The sequence below is a fragment of the Phaethon aethereus genome (assembly GCF_964289735.1).
Source record: "Phaethon aethereus genome assembly, chromosome: 12".
NCBI lineage: Eukaryota > Metazoa > Chordata > Aves > Phaethontiformes > Phaethontidae > Phaethon > Phaethon aethereus.
This window is the reverse complement of record NC_138588.1, coordinates 20633472-20652119: the sequence shown is the minus strand read 5'-3', so window position 1 is coordinate 20652119 and position 18648 is coordinate 20633472. Positions and strand designations below refer to the sequence as shown.

General features: G+C 43.8%; 1 protein-coding gene across 1 annotated transcript in view; it reads right to left on the bottom strand.

The window, feature by feature from the left end:
- PSTPIP1 (proline-serine-threonine phosphatase interacting protein 1) overlaps positions 1 to 18648 on the bottom strand; it is a gene marked incomplete at both ends in the record, with an annotated part of 53680 nt that overhangs the window by 14247 nt on the left and 20785 nt on the right. Inside the window, 5 exons of the mRNA XM_082005393.1 lie at positions 501 to 599; positions 1686 to 1748; positions 3634 to 3740; positions 4831 to 4865; positions 16700 to 16774. Of these exons, the coding sequence (XP_081861519.1) occupies positions 501 to 599; positions 1686 to 1748; positions 3634 to 3740; positions 4831 to 4865; positions 16700 to 16774 (379 nt within the window). The remainder of the gene's footprint in view (positions 1 to 500; positions 600 to 1685; positions 1749 to 3633; positions 3741 to 4830; positions 4866 to 16699; positions 16775 to 18648) is intronic.

Genomic DNA, 18648 nt, shown 5'->3' with positions numbered 1-18648 from the left:
ATTTCCAATGATTTATTTTTGAGTTTGTAAATTTAGTTGAAATTAAAGTAACCATAAGGAGAAAAAAGTTGAGGAAAAATATGCATTTTAATGTAAGACGTTATGCCTACTAAATGTAAGCGACCAAAAGGCAAAGCTAAGTGCATGACAGACTTCTGACTTGTTTCTTTTTTTATGAATCATTTTGGAGAAAAATCTCATTCGGTTTCCCTTCAGGATTCATAGAGCAATTAGATCATAGCCTGGGATAAATGAATTAGATAACTTAGTAGCCTTTTTAAAAACCCTTGGCCTATCGCAGAACAAGATCAGGGTTACCAAAGGAGTTTGTGAAGGAAGACCTCCTTGGGAAGGAGTTTCAAGTTTTCAATTTGATTCCAAGGAGTTAGTTAGAAGGGAGAGCAGCCCCGGCATCCTGCAGAATGGGTTGTTCAATTGTACTGTACCTTGAAAAGGAAAAAAACAGTTTTCTCTCTAAATAGCACTGCCATCTAAGGTACCTTTTCTGTTAGCTTTTGGTTGCCCGAAGCACTTGTCCGTTCAAAGGACTGCTCGGCCTCATCCGCCTCCTTGCACTTCTGTTCGTAGGTCTTCTTTGACTGTATTGAAAAGAAATCAAATGTGAGGGTTTGGGGGAGGGAGCAAGGCTGGCTTGTCTCCAGCTTGATGTCCTAGGCATTGTCTCTTTTTGCAGTCTGGGGGAGCAAATCAGTGCCCAGGTTTGGGCAACAGGAAAAAATTCACAATGACACTGTAAGGAGATAAAAAAAATAGAACTGAAAAATTGGGGTGGGGGCTGGCAGCATAAATCTGGTCCTCTTCTTGCAGCCCTGAAATTGTTTGCTTTGTACAATTGCAGCCAGCTCCCTGCAGGGGTGGTCATGAATACACAGGCAGCACTAGCACTACTGGTGCATCAGGCGTCTGTCCGAGCTACAGTGTAGAGACAAAATTCGGAGCCCACGTTCCCCAGGTGCCAGTGGGGATGGGTTGTCATTTCTACAGTGTGACTTGGAGCATCAGGTGGCTGAAGTCAGTGTGTTGCCTTGCCCATTGCTCCAAGCTGTGAGACAGAGCCAGCACCCCATAGGTAACAGTCTCCATGTAGTCCTCAGAAGCAAAAGTCATCCCTATTTGCACCAGATGACTTCCCTGTCTCAGAGGTTCACTTAGAACAGCCACATTTAAATAAAAATTGCTAGTACTGCTCCAGCTGTAGCACTGACAGCTCTGCAGCTACTTTTCTTTGGAGGCAATTGCCCATTGGAAACCAAAACCAGCTGCCTGCAGTGCCTGTACCTACAAGCTTTCCGGTTAGAGAGGTTTTCTCCTGTTCACAAGATTTCCTCACCGTTTTTAAAATTGTATTTATACAGACTGAAAAATTACATTTTCTCCTGGAAGCGTATTTGCCTAGAAAGAATGAAATCCTGTTTGACCTGGGGCATTGTTCATTCCACATTAACCTTCTGAGTATTTGTTTTGGAGACTCTTTGGTGGGTATGGCAGGGAAGATTAGCTTCCTCCTCATAAGAGGAGTGTGTCACACACACGCTCTTGCACTCTTACACGCTCACACATTCTTGACTTTTCTTTAAATATAGGTACACGTAATACAGATTTCACCCTGTCTAAAATTGGGGCCAGTTTGCATAAAAAACCCTGCACAAAATCTCCTTGCTTACCTCCATTGTTTTCTTATAATGGGACAACTTGCTTTTTTGCATGCGCTCCATTGCAGACTCATACTGTAAGAAACACACAGAATTAAACATTTCTTGCTTTGGACTTTTTTCCTCCCATTTTTTTAGGGGCAGGATTAGGAAAGCCATTGTCAGAACCTTTCTATGAGCCACGTGCCTGTGGGGAAAATTACTTCACTCTGTTGTTATAAATGACAGGTTTCTATGTGACACAGAGTATCAAAGTGCTAGGTAAAAAAAATAATCTGAGATAATTCTGCTTCGGTGGTTTCCATTAATAGCAGAGAGGATGTAGACCTTCTTTTTCTTCCCTTTTTTTTTTCTTAAGGCGATTAAATAGTGTAACACCCAGTCACAGTGCCCATCGGCTCTGCCAGCAGAGTTTCTTTGCTGGTTCGAGAGCTTGATCCCACATCTTTGCAGACCAAACCACTGTCTCACCCACCTAAGCAAGGGTAATTGTCCATTTGAAATACAAACAATTCCTGTGTAATTTATATTCCATTGCTTATGGCAAATTTGTGCTCGATGCAATTTGATTTCGATGTTGTCATCTGCTCAGCATTGGAAGGACAGTGCTGAATTCTCTTTTATGGCTTTAGTTGTTATATCCTCAGCCTCATGTGACAGTGAGATATGCTCTTACTTGGCAGGGTATGGGTTTCTTCAGCGGCACTTTTGGTCCTTTAATCTTTATATTCTGCCCAAGCAAAACTCTCTCCAGGGCTACCCAGAGGTTTGCTTCACATTGGGCTAAACGGCACGGTCCTGAGGGCAGCTACAGTGAAACACAAATCACAGCATTTTGGGAAGTTACCAAAAATGCTGACACTATCTAGCATGTCTAATGTTGACTTCCTCACAGCCACATGCTGGACAGAGAAAAAAAGCTTGCTTAAGACTCCAAAGCAGTTTTTCCCCTTTTTGCCAGGCCTCTGTAGCTGTTTCCAGTTGAGTTACAGGGTTATTGTTTTCAACAGGAGAAGGAGACTCTCTCTTTGCAAATCCTAGTGGCAAAGTTGCGGGGGGGATACAAAGGCCGATGAACTAGGTGCCCACTGCCTGTTTTTATATGCCTTTTTATATGCCTTCCTCAGCTCACTGTGGACCTCAAATCTCAGTAGCAGCGCTGGGTTTACCCACTCTCATACTCAGAGTTGTCTGCTATTCCAAGTTCCTGTGTGTCAGGGTTGTAGACACAAGATTTTTGTGGCATTGGATGCTGGCCATGTGCATTTTAATTTCTTTAAAATTAGCAAAAAAATTGATATTTTACTCCTCCATCAATTGGTGCTTTCAGTGTTAAGTGACTGTCCCCTCTTCGTCCTCAACCCCTTGGAACCAGAGAAGGTGTACGAGTGACTACTGTTGTCTCTATTGAGACCTACTTTTGCAAGGGACTTAGAGCTTGATAAGATCATAGGGGATGAAATGGCCTTGAATATACTCAAACTGTTATTATACAACATTAACTAGATACTATTTATTCCACATCTTCGTAATTCAACATATATTGGTGTTGTATTCAGCATGATATTCGCTTGCTTTTATGTTTTTAAAAGGGCATGTTGCCCCTTTATTTTAATGCATGTTGGAGATTGTGCAGGATCATACCAAAGATAACCCAAATAGCAAGGGTATAAAAAAGAGAAAAGGAAAGATTAAGTTCTTACAGGAATAATAATAGTATCTGCAGCTACACTGGAGAGAGTAAAAGTGACTAAAGCCTCTGTGTCCTGAGTTCAGAGCACTACTTTATTTCCACCTGGGATCAGAAAGAGGTTTTATTCCACAGTCTAGTATATGGAGTGAACAGGGCACACTGGGCTTGTTTTACCATCTTTTGCAGTATTCACAGCCTAGGGCTGGAGACAGGTCAGCAGCATGTACCTTTGGCCCAATCTGTTTCAATATTTCTCTAGTTCCTCACCTTTTTTCTTTGTTCCTTCTGTCTTTCTCGGAACTCCTCTATTCCTTTCAGCTCATCCTTCAGCATTACTGCTAGCTGGATATGAGAGTTTCCAACACTTTCGATCTCTAAAGCAAATCAGAATTCATATACAGTCAGTGGAAATGTCTTCAAAAATAAAGTCAGTTTTTCAGGAGATGTTTCTGAGATGTGGCTAATGTATGATTTGTCATGAACAGGGCAGCCTTAAAAAAGGCCTCTCTATGTTTCTGCATGCACTGACATTGCCGAGGGTTCACGCAACCTGAATAGGGCTTATTGCAAGTCCTCTCGGTTCCTGTAAAATGCATGGGCATGACTCCTCGGCAGAATGGCAGCACCCACACAGAGCAGCCTTGGCAAGCGCAGAGCCGGCTGCGTTTCTTCGTAGCCCCATTTACCCAGCCACCCCTCTTCCCTCTGGGACTGGAGGTCAGATGTTGTGGTGCAGAGGGAGGGAAGGAGCTCTGACCTCCATCATCACCGCCTGTGTCTGCTTTCCCTCTGCTACGCTGCCGGGCTGTCATTGCCCTTGGGAGCTGCTTGCTAGTTGCATCCAGCCTTGCACAAATGTCATTAGACGAGGTTGCAAGCTGAGAATTTCCAAGGGTCAGCAAAGATGGATTGAATTTCAGAGCACCTGGCTGGTGCTGTTTGAAGTGGCTGGTAACTTCTCTGCATCTGCCAGCTTTGGTGCCTCTGAAATGGAACCCCACATTTTCCAGAAATGTTGAGCTCCCCCAGCCAGGCTCTAAAAATACTTTAATTCACCAGCTGCTTTTCAAAAGGGCATTTTTATCAAAGCAGCAGGTGCCAGTAGCCAGGTACACTCTCCTATTGACTATGTGAAATGTTTTCGCTCAGTCTTGGGCACATTTAGAAAGCATGCTGTTTTGATGTCACTGGTTTGCAGAAGAGGGAACAAAGCTGATACTTTGTGACTTGATCCAGATAAAACTAACTTGAGGAATGAGCCATTTTCTTTGCCACCAGAGAGTGCATTGAGTGCCCAGCCTTGGAGGGACTCCCAGGGAGTGTCCTTTCCCTCCACTCTCCACATAACAGACTGGGATAGAAAAGTTGGAAATAGAGGGGGGAAGAGGATGAAAGACCCCAGAGGCAATGAACACATTGTGTGCCTGTCTTATCCAGGTCGGAAAGGAAGATGTAAATACTCACGTTGCTTGAGCCTCTCAAATGCTGCCTTCAGTGTGCTGTGAGGCAGAAATAAGTGCACTTTGTTAGTATAGGCTTCTAAGGATGGGTTGTGAATCTAGAGAAAAAACGTTCCCTCAGAATCTCGAAGATCCACATCGAGATGAAACTCTTTAATATCTTGTAATAAAAGTTGACCATGCTAACAAGCACAATCTGTTACCATCAAGAAATGCAATAAAATGCTCCATGAAGCAAGGAATTGCACTACTCCTTATGCGCACCCTCTTTTTTAATCCCACTGTCTTTGTGAACGTTAATGTAGGTTTTTCTATTCTTGCACCTTGCCAATGGATACAAGTCAACTGAGTGAAATAAAGACGGTCAAGGGGAACTGGGTTTTGGAGCACTAGTCTGAAGGGTAGAGCAAAAGCAGCTCCACCCTCGATGTTGAATGCAGCACGAGCAAATTTTTCCTCCTTGAAGCTAGAGCAGTTCTGCTATGCAGCATCCTCCATACTATGCTTTCCGAGCACCCCCGTGTGGTACAGCTCGCCCTCCTTTAAAAGACTCGCAAATGGTGCAGAGAGCCTACGGAGACTTTGCAACCCTGATGCTCCCAGGGGTTTTCGACATCCCAGAAGCACAGCGTGAATAAACCATGCTGTGAAATCAGGCCTCGGTGCTGGGCTGTGAAGTACAGCACGGAGAGCAGCAAAAAGAGATGTTATGTTGCTCATCCCGATGCACCTGCATAACGAAGTGGTCCTACAATGCGGAGCTGCAGAAGGGCATGAAAGGGTAACAACAGATCGCCTGATGTCCTGTTTTTTGGCAAGCCAGAGTCCATTTTAAGAAAGCAGCAGAGATACCGGCATAGAAGAAATAGGAGAGGAAAGAGCATACTCTGTAAGAGGCATTTCCAACTTAATAATTTCCTCTAGCTCCCAGTTTGCAGGTTGGCATGGCATTTGTATTCAGAGAAGCCAGGGCTGTGGTGTGATTTGGAGGTTTTTCAGATTTAGAAATCATCTCTCACAACCCAGAGCGTGTTGTTCCCTGGCGTAAACAGTTCTGGGCTCTCCATGGAGCCCTGGTCTACCCCAGGGGGGGAGCCCAGGGGAAAAGCCTGTTAATGAAGACCCTAAAATCTCCCTGGCTGAAGCCTGGCTACTAGGAGAGCCCAGAACATGCATGTCACTTCCCAGCCATGTGCAGCTGTAGATGGGTAGGGAAATCCTGTATCTCTTGGGCCGTTTCAGGAGTCTTAAGAGACACATGAAGGATCCTAATTGCCCTGTGTTAATTTAGGCTGGACATCTGTTTCCTAATCAAAGCTTGCTCTCCCAGCAGCAAGGCTGTGTTGCCAAGCATAAGAAAAATGCACAAGCAAGGGGAAAGGCTGGGCCTGTCCTCAGCGATAACTGCCTTGCAATCCACTTCCAAATAGAAATTTGTAGAAACATAAGGAAAATACTTTAGCCAGAAAAGATGAGTATTGAGCTGTTTGATTCTTTCAACTTTCAACTAGATTTGTTGTGATGAGTCTCCTGAGATAAGTCGGGGGAAAAAAAAACATACTAGATTGACTATTTTTCAGTATTGTCCTAATAAACACTGTAAAGGTTCGTTTCGCAAAAAATGAGTCTGGTGTGAAATTTTGATGGAAACTAGATTTTCACAGCACGAAGGAAGCAAGCAACATTCTTTCCAGCTAAGTTAATTAAAAGCTTGAAATGAAAAGACAAGCTGAATATCAGCAGCAGAGATAGCTTTTTCTCACCTAAAAGCTCTAATGGATTATTTTGAAAAATTAAATAGATATAAGGAATAAAATTTGGGGTTTTTAGTGTGGACTTTCCAATAGGAGGTATGGAATGTGCTAACAACTTCATGCCTGAAATAGGTAAATACTGCAATTTAAAAAATAGAGGATGCTTGCAAACTGCACATGCTGTTTGCATGCTGTGTTGATCTATTGTTGCTGGAGATTTTTTCCTTTGCTGTTGGTGATTCAGGTTATGCAAAGACTGGCAAAATTGCTGTAGTGGATACTGAAAAATAGCGTTTCTCAGTACATATCAAGGACAAAAGCAATTTGCTGCTTTTTTGGCTTCCAGGCATCTGAGCTACCAGTGTAGTTCATGATCATAAGCTATCCATGAAGCTTTTCTCCTTTTTGCTGGCTCTCTGTAAGGATGAGCGCGTCTTCTGGTACGATAACGCATCTGGCTACGAGCTGGAGAAAGATTCACTTGCCCCCCGCATGGTGTCTAGTGGCATTTTCGGAAAGCGCTGGCCTTTTGCTCCTTCTACAAAAGACTTGTCCAGCCAGTTCCCTAGCTGCTGACTGGGGCAAGGCCACAGTCCATAAGTAGACTGGAATAGACTTAAGCCATTTCCTTCCTTATTTTTATAATAATTTTCTAAAATCAATCAGATCCCTCATCCTTATGGGGCTTAAGGGAAACATGTCGTTGTGCCAAGTTGTGTGGGACAGAATAAACAAATCAAATTTTGACCCACGGATCCATTAGGTACTCCTTTATGACTTCCAGGCTGTGGGGATGCGCTGGCTGCCGCAGCAGTGCTATAGATTAGCTCCTCGTTGCTGTTAGATGCTCTGATTATATCGGTGAAATATATCATTTCAGTGCTTTGGAGTGTCTAATGGAAGCAACTTGTCTAGCAGACATACAAGTGGGTTTTAATTTTGTCTGTGCTGGTTTGTATGTACAGTACCCATTACCTATTTCTTCTGGGTGGGTTTGACTTTCTAATAAGATTGATAAGGGCTTTATTCTGAAGCATCCAAAGTGAGGATGTCTCACTCTCATAGACACTTTAAAAGAGTGTTGTATCCTCTCAGTATATTATGCTGCTTAGCATTGTGGTAGTAGTTGATTTGTTTGTTTGTTTGTTCTGTGGCCAGATTAGAAAACCTGGAGTTGAAAATAATTCAAAACTGAAAATTTGCTATTTACCTCTTTTCTTTTTTCTTTTTAATTTTGTTTTTAATTGCTTGCTTCTGACACTTCCATGTAAATTCTGGAAGACTGTTAAACCACTCCAGCTGAAGACAGAGCACCAGCCTTCAATTAGGGCATCCCTTCGCAGAGCCTCCTACAGATGTCTCATTAAAAATATGGCTGGATGCAAATTTACTGTGCATGTTTGTTAAGCGACTCCCCCTTGGCCATTTAAAGATTGGATTTGTCCAAATGAATTTCTGGTGGAAACAGGATTGACTTTGAATCCCGAATAACGGGGACCAGATAGAGCCTGTGCCACGGCCGCTCAGCAGCAACTTCTGGTGATTTTTGCCATCTAGTGGCTAAAATACTCCTACCGTTTTCCGGGGCACCGACCCCGGCTCCTGCCTTCGTTTGCTGTAGTCTCCTGCTACTCCAGTACAGTGGAACTGAGCTGCTCTTTTAATATATGCACGTTTCAGTGTCTGGTTTTTCGAGCGGAGGGGGGAGAAGGAGAAGAGCAGAGCTTTTAGACAAGAAGCAAGGGGTGAAGCTCATTGCAATAAAGCTTACCCTTTGTCTAGCATTCTTGCTCTGTAGATTTCAAAATACTTTCCAAAGTGAACTTAGCCAAATTTACCCAGCACAGAAAAGCTGGAAAGGCAACCCTGTCTCTCTAGGACACTGACCACTAGTCCCTGTGGCTCTCCTCTAACAGGACAAACATTTACAGAATGCATCGTCTGAGAGGTTGGTTTGATTTTTCTCTCAGCAGAACCTCTCCCCAGTTTTCAAGGCAGAAGATGCATTCTGTATTTGAACAGAGGTGCCTTGTTTGGCACTCACCCACCATCGCAGTACAGGTATGAGGAGTGGTGGCGGACCACTGCATTTGGTAGTAAATCCATTTTACTCACTGTGCTAACTTCAGTTGGTTCAATTGGAACAGTGTGGGGTGACAGCACTTCAAAGTTAACTTGTCCTATCTGCTCTCTGTGTTTTTCTTTCTTCATTTTTGGACTTTGTTTTTGCTAGAGAACTGGGCTGTTGCTGGAGAACAGGCTGTGCTGGGCAGTTCTATGTGACACGAGGACCACCGGGAAATGTACTGTAGACAGGACTCTGGTACCTTCTGCTCCACAGTCATCAAAAACGGGATTTTATGGCACCAGAGATGTATTTAGCAGAGTTCTATCAGTGGCAGTGCTTAGCCCACAGGTATACTCACTACATACACTGTTGCACCACACTCTTTCTTTTGCAACTGTAGGCTTGATGGTTTGGGCGTTTTTTTCAGTACTTTGCCTTTTCACTCAATTAGAGACTGGTTTAACTGAGTAATTCAGAGAGTCCCTTTACATCTTGTACACAGGAAGGTTAAACAGGCTCTTCTAACCGGAAAACCACAGCTCTTTTTGAATTTTCTTTTTTATCTACCTTTGCTTGGTGAATAGAAGTGTGAAATAACCCCACCTTCCTTTCTGGTAGGTTTCCATTTTAACATCAATATGATCTACAATGCTCTGTTCTTACTGTAACTTTTTAAAATATTCTTCCTGAAATTGCGAGAAGTCCCTGCCAGATGAACTCTACAGACCACTTTCAAGCAGTCATATTCACCTCCGGTAACCCAGATTCTGGTAACATGGTCATGAAACCAACGCCATGCCAGTCTCCTCTGAGGCCATGGTTAACATCTGTCTTCCCTCCTGCCACGCAGGGAAGACCCAATATGGTTTTACCAACATTTCTTTCTGTGAAGCCCGGTGGTGGTAGCAAAGTGGAATCAAGTCCAGAAGCATCTTGTCTCAAAAAATTTGCACCTGGGACTCTGTCTGCATCACAAAAAAAGAAAAGAAGGGGGAGGTGTTGTGCTCTTTTATCAGGGAGGTATGTCAGTCGCTACCAAGTCCTAGGCCAGGCACATAGCAGAGTATTTCTCCTGAGAATCATGTCTAATATTGCTTAGTGGGAATGTGGTGAAAACATCAAAGAATTAATTTTGATGTGATGTCTTCTTGTTCACAGAGGAGCTATAAAGAGAAAGGCAAAACCACTCAGTGCAACTGGAATGATTTCTGTACAGGTGCCAGCTGTGGTGTGACATCTAAGCCACCTGTGGTGGAGAAGAGGCATGAGCAGCGCCCCTTCTCTGACCGGGGGGGTCCAAGTTTCTGTCTGTCTATAAGTTAGTGATAGCAAGGCACTAGCTGGCATGAGTAGTCATATCGGCTATTGTGGGAGGCTGCACTGTCCAGCTGGCTGGGCTTAGTGTCAGGTTGGTTGTAGCATCTCTTTCATGAAAGTAGCGACAAATCTGGAGGGTTCCTCTAGTGCTGTGGCGTGTCAGCGTACGTGTTTTGCTTCTGGTGCTTGGATATTTTCAGATACGTGTTAGACGCGGAAGCGGCCCCAAACTGAATGGGAAGGGGGCTGTATCATCACTCCCAGGGCCTGTTATGGGGAGCATGGACACATCACCCCAGACTTTACTGGGGTGGGGCAGAGGCATCCCCATGTACCTTCTCTTCCCTGTAAATCTGTGCCCATAGACCACAAAGTAGATGCCTTGTGACTCCAGAATGACCTATGCCATTCAAATCAAAGAATAAAACAATCAAAACAACTTTTGTACCTTTAACATAAAACTAAATTTCCTCATGTCTCTTGGAAAGAGAGCAGCACTGCTCAAAAATGCCTGTCCTCATCACCAGAGAGCTTATCTAGACTGGATTTAAAAAGAACTGAGCAGAGGCTTACGTCTTTCAGAGCATGTGTTTGGGTCCATTTTCACAGAGTTCTGAAAGTTCAAAGTGCAAGTGTATAAACTCTGTGCGGGTTCAGAACAGTTGAGTGGGGAATTAACTAACCATGGAAGGATGTGACCTTCCAAAATGACTTTTAGCTTCAGTTCAAAAATGCCTGCTTTGTGTGAATAACACAGAGTATTCTGTATATTATGTGACAGACACACTATATTTATACACAGGAAGCAGCAATTGGCATTTCATTACAGATGCCCTCACCTCACGCTCTCTGAAATATTCTATTTCAGGCATTGCAGAGAAGGGCAGAGCAGACACGAGCTTGAAGGAACTACCCTTTCCCGAGGTCTGAAGGAGATGGTAGTGGAAAAGAGGGAAGGAAAAAAAGTAGGAAATCATATACATGAGAAGAGACAAGCAGAGCGAATGACCAAAATAGCTGTTGTCAGACTAGGCAGAATTTAACCAGCTACTGCAAGTTTACATCCATTATTTTGCAAAAGAACGGAGCTCCCAGAGGCTCTATTTCAGCTGAAGCTGAGGATGTATCTGAAAACTGGGCTCTGTAGTATATTCTGGTTTCATGTTGTTCTGCTGAAGAGTTGCCCAAAGCTACTGTATGGAAATTCCCAGTCACCTTGCAATCTGAAAAGTGTTTTCCTCTTAAAGGCATGAGCTCTGCTGAGAATCATCTATAACGTGTCGAGGCATCGTTACTGTGTGCGCTACCAGCAAACACTTGCAAACTTGATCTCAGTTTGTAACTCAGCTGAAAATCCCTGGTTTCTGTGCATCCTCTCCCATGTGTGCAACACAGAATATGGGGAGTACAAAGCTACACAGCAGTTTAAGCTTCATAACATGTAGTTCCCTCTCCCCCGCTGGATATTGGTGTAACCTGGCATTTGCCAAGAATACATGGCTGTAGCTTTGTAATCATCTTCTTCATAAAAAAAGAGACTGTGAAATTGTGATTCGGTTTGGGGTTTTGTAATTTTAAGTAGTGGGATAACAGCACTTTAAAATTAGTATAAGTTAGCAATAAAGACCTTTTTAAAATTCATTTTAGCCCTGACTTCTGATAGTTGAGCTCCAGAGCTCCATTTCTGTGCAGCATCCAACCTTCCATCCTGACTGCTGCAATCCTCATGCCTCACCCACTCCTCAAGGACTGCCCTGCCCTTTCCTAGGTCTGACCCACCCAAGAGGTGCATTTGCAACTGATATTCTCTCATGCTCCCTTCCAATACCTGTTCTCCTCCCAGTGCTTTCACCAAGACTCCCCAGCTACCTGTAATCCCAGGCGTAGCCTGTATCCATGACTGTGCTGGCACATCCAGGTGATTAGCTTGAAAGCAGCAGCCAGCTTTTTCCATAGGTTTGGTGTTATCATGGGCCTGGGTGTGTTTGTAAGAACCAGAACAGGCAGCGGGACTGCAGCTCAGCAGTGCAGACGTGCTTTGAGGAACTCCACTGTAAGGAAGCTAATCTGTCTCTGTCGTGTGTCTGATCTAACACGGCAAGTGTAGGGACGTGGGATAAAAATCAACAGTGAAAAAGGCACTTCTGCGCTTACCAGGAAAGCACATTGCTTTACCTTAAGACCCAGTGGATGCTAAAATGTTTCAAATAAGAAAAAGATGCAAGAAAACTCCACTGGGGGCTATTATATGCAAAGCTGCTGCGGGTGTGGCAGCCTCTGAACTACCAATTGCTAAGGCTAGAAGATTATTTAGGGGAAATACCCTCATACGCTTGCCCTGTTCTTCTACTCTTCCTTTGGGATCTAGTGTCGAGGACAGAATATCAGGCTGAAGGGATTTTGTTCTGAGCCTGTGTGACCCTTCTCGCAGTCTTGCACTTAGATTCAAGTGTGTGCATCCTTCTCTATATTAGGATGAACTTGCCAAGGCCTACAGCAACTGCTGAGTTAGATCTGTGTCATGGATCGGAAAAGGATATCTCCCTTCCCTATAGGAAGTAGCTTCTACCAGCTGCAGTGCTCGAGGCAAGGGCAAGCAGCCGGAACGCCTAAATTTGCTTGAATCAGGCCGGACTATTGAATGACTGTGTGCTTTGGCTGTTAGGCAGCACTTACAGGGAACTTCGTATTTCCTGAGACGGAGTGTTTGTTTGCTATGCCCATGGTAACCAGCACCAGCTTCTTTTAGAAACCCCGTCTTTGCTTTTTTTTTTTTTTTTTTAAAAAGAAGAAATGAAATTAAAAGTCGTTGCAGCATGTCTTCCTCGTTGCGGTATGTCTGCCTCTCTGATTTTAGTTTTGTTAGAAATTTTTCTACAGCTGTAGGCTGGCCATGGCCATTTCCAATACTGGTTTGAAAAAGAACAGCAAAGACCTCACTGAAGCTGTCACATCTCCAGTACCAGTTCTAAAAACCTGTCCCCTGCTAGCTCTCGGGTCAAAGTGATTTCTCACATTTCTGATGCTAAGGAGTCTGCAGGTAGAGACAAAACACTGTTCACTTTTCCCAGGTCACAATGTTACATTACTCAGCAGTGAGGTGTCCTAGTACAGTTTTGGCTTGTAGTTGTCTCTGCCAAGCACGAGCAATGCCGGGCCCTGAGGGGTCAGTTCTCCATCGGAGAAGCAGTAACGATGCTGAGGGAAGCACCATATAGGACGGAAACTTGATGGGTGCTGTCACCTAGATTTTTCTCAAAGCAATGGAGAGTGGTCCCAGAGTTGCTCTTACATTTCAGTGAGTCTTCCCTACTATCTCTCTTTTGAGTCAGCAGCATATTTCTTCATCCGTGTCTTTTAGTAAATAAAAATGGGCTGTTGAATCTGTTTATATATTTAGCTGGGCTCAGCAATTTGTTCCAGCTGAAGCAAAAGTTTGGGAGAGAAAGGAAGAGCCTGGAAAAATGTTGAAATTGCTCTTTTCTTTGATTCAAAACTAAAAGCCTCTAAAATATAGGGGAGGCTTGGGAGAGAACTGTTTTCTACAGTGATGGCCACTACCTGGGAAGTGTGCCATAGACTTCTCCAGGCTTTTCCCTCTTTGCTTGTATTTACTCATAACGCTTATTCTCTTCGCCTTGTTTCATGCTGGTCCTGACTTTGCTGAAGTAACAACCCGGGCAGTACCTTTTCACCACTGCCTAATTTTTCCCTTGAGCAGATCCTCTTCTCTCCAAGCTCAGGAAGCAACGGAAAGGTTGGGGTTTTTTTCTCTACATTTATTAAACCTCTGAGAAGAGCTGGGCAGCTGCCAGGGACTGCCTTTCTGGAGTTGGAAAGAGCTGTTTGCACTGGTACTAGGAGGATATAAGCACGTGAGACCCTGCTGGGCTGCCCATCGCATGTAATGGTGCCGCCGTTCCCAGATCGGCAAATTTGGCATTGGCTGGCGGCGTGGGTTTGCCAGGGACGCTTTGCCAACGGGCTTCTGCCCAGGGACTGCCGCTCGCTCCAGCTTTGAGCCGCTTCTTGCCTGCTCTGCTTTCCGTAGCAGCTACAGAGCATTGCTTTGACCTGGTGGAGTCATGAGAGGTTTTTACAGCCAATTCATTAGTTAAGTTCTGCTAAACGGAATTAATTGGCCTTGCAGTTGTTTCTGTTAAGGTCTTCTGGGTATTTGCTGATACTGGAAGTTTTTGGATGGCTGTTGCGTGCAGGTATTCTATCTTCTTTTTATCAACTTTTTGAAAGGGTATCAGGTACCTTCCTGATACTGAGAACTACTGTGAACTGATTTTCCAGTAGAAGTGACAGAAAGCCTTAGTATCACAGATGTTTAAAAGATGACTGGATTTAAGACTAGAGGATAATAATTTTGCATTAGCAAGAAAATGAGTGAGTGATCTAAAATTAGTAATTCCTGGTCCTTGCAATATGTAGCATGGCACAGGAAGTTCTGTAAAATGTTCTGCAAAAGAACCTGGAAGCTACTTTTTTCCCTGGTGATCGTCAAATGCAAATTTTACGTACAAATACCTGCACAATGCCTTCATTAGACTTTATTTGAGAAATACTGCTACCCAAAGCAGCATTTAAAGATGTGACCAGCCCTGTTCAGCCTGTCAGGTACTTGTAATACTATTAGGACTCAGTGTGTTACTCGATAATAGGGAGTCCTATAAAGAGGAAGCACCTGGAGTAAAGCACAGGGATAGTTGTCACATAGTCCTTTCAAGCTTTTCTTGTTACAGGTAGTACATAGGTTCCTTTCCTCCAGTCTCTCTGAAGGGCTGACCTTGGGAGCAGAACTGCTGTCAGCAATCAATGCCATATAAACAAACAGAAACTTCACACCATGTCAATAATTTTAAGGCCTTAAAACCAAATATTTCATTTTAATGACTTGTTCCAGCCCTGAATAGACCCTGGTTTTCTCTGATTTTAACGTGTTTACTCTGAACAAATATCCTTCACTGCCCAGCTGTGTAACTCCTTGAACAACCAGAGGATGCTGAATGACAGAAAGCAAAGTGTCCCCTCTCTGCTTCAGGACAGTGCTTCAGTGAGACATTTGCTCTGATGAAAATATCAGCACAAAGCTGGGCAGTGCCCAGACCAAGCGTAGGTTTATGGAAACATAATGAATCAGCTCTGCAGTGTGTTTTGTTGGTATATTCAGCCTTCTCTCTATGCCAAGGTATAAAATTGCTGGATCAAAGTGGAGCTGGGCCCAAGTCCAGACTTCCCCCAACTTGAGGGGAACTTGGATCCATATCCTAACTCTGGGACTTGGCCCTGCCTCTAAACCAAGCTCTTTTAATCTCTTAGGAAAAGTCAGACCCATGAATTATCCACGAAGGCACAGCAGGGCAGCCAAAGCTCTCTGTTTCTGAACACATTTGCTCCGCCTGCCCTGCATTGCCGGTGAAGAAATTCAGGTGCAGCTTTTCATTAATCCTGGAATGCTGATCTTGGCCTTTGGTTTGGGAAGAAGCGATCCATCCTTAATCTGCTATTTTAATTTCAAAATATTTTGTCTTCTCCTTCCTTTTCTCCAGTTAGGTCTGTGAATTGAGACGCAAGGAAAGTAGAGGCCATCTCCAGCAGCTTTTGCTAGGAACCTTGCTATAGCTTACTGCATTGCTCAGGGGCAAGGGAGAGATGAAGCACTAGGGGAGGGAGAGGCTTGCGCGTTCTCCGGAGTGAGCCTTAGGGCTCTCTGCACTATCGGGTGCTTGGGTTAATGTGACCGTCCCTGTCAGCCTGGATGTGCCACCACCGAATTGATAGCAAGTGCTCCGGGTGATTGCCTGGCACTTGCATGCCATGGTGGTGTAAGGGTTTAAGGTCAAGTTTTCCCATAAAATATGAACAGGAAACCACGCTCACACTGTGAGTGATAAATCGATGTAAAAAGGAGACTGCAATTAAGAAATGAGATATGGGATGCATGAGGGTAGAAGGCCCCAGGGATCAATAGAGCTGTTTTGTGTTTAGATTGAGGTCTTCTCTTTCAGACTTGTCTTCTGTGACCCCAAATCTTCATCCTCTGCCACCTTATTATTGTATTATTACTTTTTACAGTAATGACAAAATGTCTCATTATTGCTGCTACCATCAATAATAGCAGCAGTTTATCAGCAGTGTTTATTAAGTTAAATTCCATGCCAACATATATCTTCCCCTCCCAACACCATTTATACATGATCTAAGATAGTAGTGGAGGAGACAGAGAAAAATATGTCACTGTAGTGTATTTATTTCAGTAGTTCCATTGATTTGTTTCAAATGAAGTCCCTTCAAAGATGTTTAAAGCTAAGCCTTTTTCCTGCTGCAGAAGATAATTTTTGGTGTCTTTGCACTTTGCGTTTGTTCTGTCACAGTCTCTCAGTATCTTCCCAGGATTGCCAAGCCACCATCCTAAACATTTCACAACCTTTTCCTTTCCCTTTTTTTCCCATCGCTTAATTTGCTTTTGGAAGCAAATATTAAACTCTTAGGAATCCTGAAATTAAAAAATTTCTCAGGAAAGACCTACTGGCGATTCCAAGTAGAGATTCTGTGAATCCTGCTTTGAAGGACTATGGTGTTTCCCCGTTTTTCCTGTACATTGTGAAGTGCTGTGTAATGCGCTGAAGGGAGCAGCTTATGACCCCACTCATAGGCAAAACACAGGAGTCTGATATTCCTCCCCAAATGCTTTCATTTGCACTAATAATAAAAGAATTCCTTACTTGATTTCTGTTTGTCCTCCTGCTTTTCGGGCTATTTGAATCAGCTCTTTACCATATCTCTCTTCTGCTTGTGCTCTGTTAAAAGAAAAACTTACTCAATTTCTCTTAGTGGTACCAGGATCACATTTAAACAAATCTTATAATTGCATCTGAGGTACAAAACATGAGAAATACAATTTCTTTAATTTCTCTATCGCCTCAATCCTAGTGCTGTCAGTTACCTGTAAAATAGGTGAGCTATTTCTAGAAGAAATGAGGGAAAATGAAGCCTATCTCCATGGCTTTGATTACTGTGGAGTGCTACATACAAGTCTCCCCAAGAAGCTGGATTCAATTAGAAGAAGAGGTGTACAGAAGTGTAGTGAAGATGCTCAGAACAGAGCGTGCCTCTTTTTGCAAAAGAAACCTAAAAGATGATGGCTGACTTAACCCATCAAAATGAAGGCTGGAGGGGAGTGAGAAGTAGGTTCCAAAGGATCCATTTAAGAGAGGTTGTGAATAAATGGGAGCCAGGAGTAGCAGGAAGATTTCTAACCATGAGAAACATGAGATGCTGCTTGAACGGCTGCAAATGGAGGCAGAGGGGGAAGGAGCCTTGCTGTTTGTGAGGTATGCTGTGACAGTTTTATGGAGGGGACAATATGATGCGATGTCTCACCTTAATGGGGAACTGTAACTAGTGACTGAGGAAAGTAGTTCTGTTCCTATGGTTAATGAAGGAATACAATTATTCCTTTACTGTTTTCCCCTCCCCCAGCTCTGAAAGAAATTTCTATTATCTGGTTTTTAAAAAAACGTATCAGTACTAAATTTGTTATGTCCTTTCTCCTGGGTGCAAGACCAGGGCGGAACTGAGTTTTCAGTCTTTGAGTAGCTGCTAAAAACTACGGAATGGTCAATAATAGATAATGAACAGATAGCCTGGTGCTAGGATTTGGGGGCAGGGAGGATTTTGTTTAGGGCAAGTCCAATTCTCAAAAGGGGTTTGGAAGCATTTCAAACAGTTTTGAGAGCCTGAAACTTGGCACCTTAGACAAATGTACTCTTTGTTCAAAAAAAGAATTTTGATGGGGGTGTGAGGCCATGCAACCCCACTTGTTTGTTCTTACATCCATCTTCCCACTTGGCCGTGCTGTGCTTCATTATGGCTATTTCCTGAGTTCCAGCGGTTTTCAGTTTTGGGTGTAGGATTCTGTTTGAGGACGTCCGACCACCCTTTCGACCGTTCCTCTGCGTCTGATGGCTGTGAGCACCTTGCGTTGTAGCCAGCTGTACCGGTGGCTCCGGTGCAATTTCACTGGTTTGCAACCATCTTCTGTGACCTGAGGCAGGCTCGTCCTGGGGACTTTCCCCCAGTCCAAGGAGACCTGTCAGGCTGGTGGAATAGCAGTGCTGGTCGTACAGCAGCCTACAGTCCGGCGTGCAGGCTGTTCTTGCCCTCTCTCCATGGCTCCCACGTGTTTAATGCTGCACCTGCGGTTACTTAATTGCTGTCATCCTGCACTAGAAATTACTGTGTTTTAGTGGGGTGTTCCTATGTCACTGCTTTGGGATTCCTCCGAGAAGAACGGGCCATAAAATATGGTGACAGGCCACACAGAGGTACTACTTCATTTTCATGTTAGATGAATGAAATTTCATCAAAATGGAAATACACTCCAGAGACACGTAATGCTGCAGAAGTGGAACAGATTGATATTCTGTTTTTAATAACAAGAAACACTTTTGTGTCAGAGACTTTGCTTAGTGCCAGTGGATGTACAGCAATGAGAATAACTCCAGTGGTACTGTCCCACTTTGCTTGCTCAGCACACAGTATATCCTGGGGAAAAAAAGCATGGCCGGCTCTTAAGCCAGTCCCAGCTCCTGCAAAACCCTTGGGTCAAATCTTCCTGAAACCTCAGGCATGGGACTGGACTAGCCCAGGGTGAGAGGAGTTTGACAGGAGG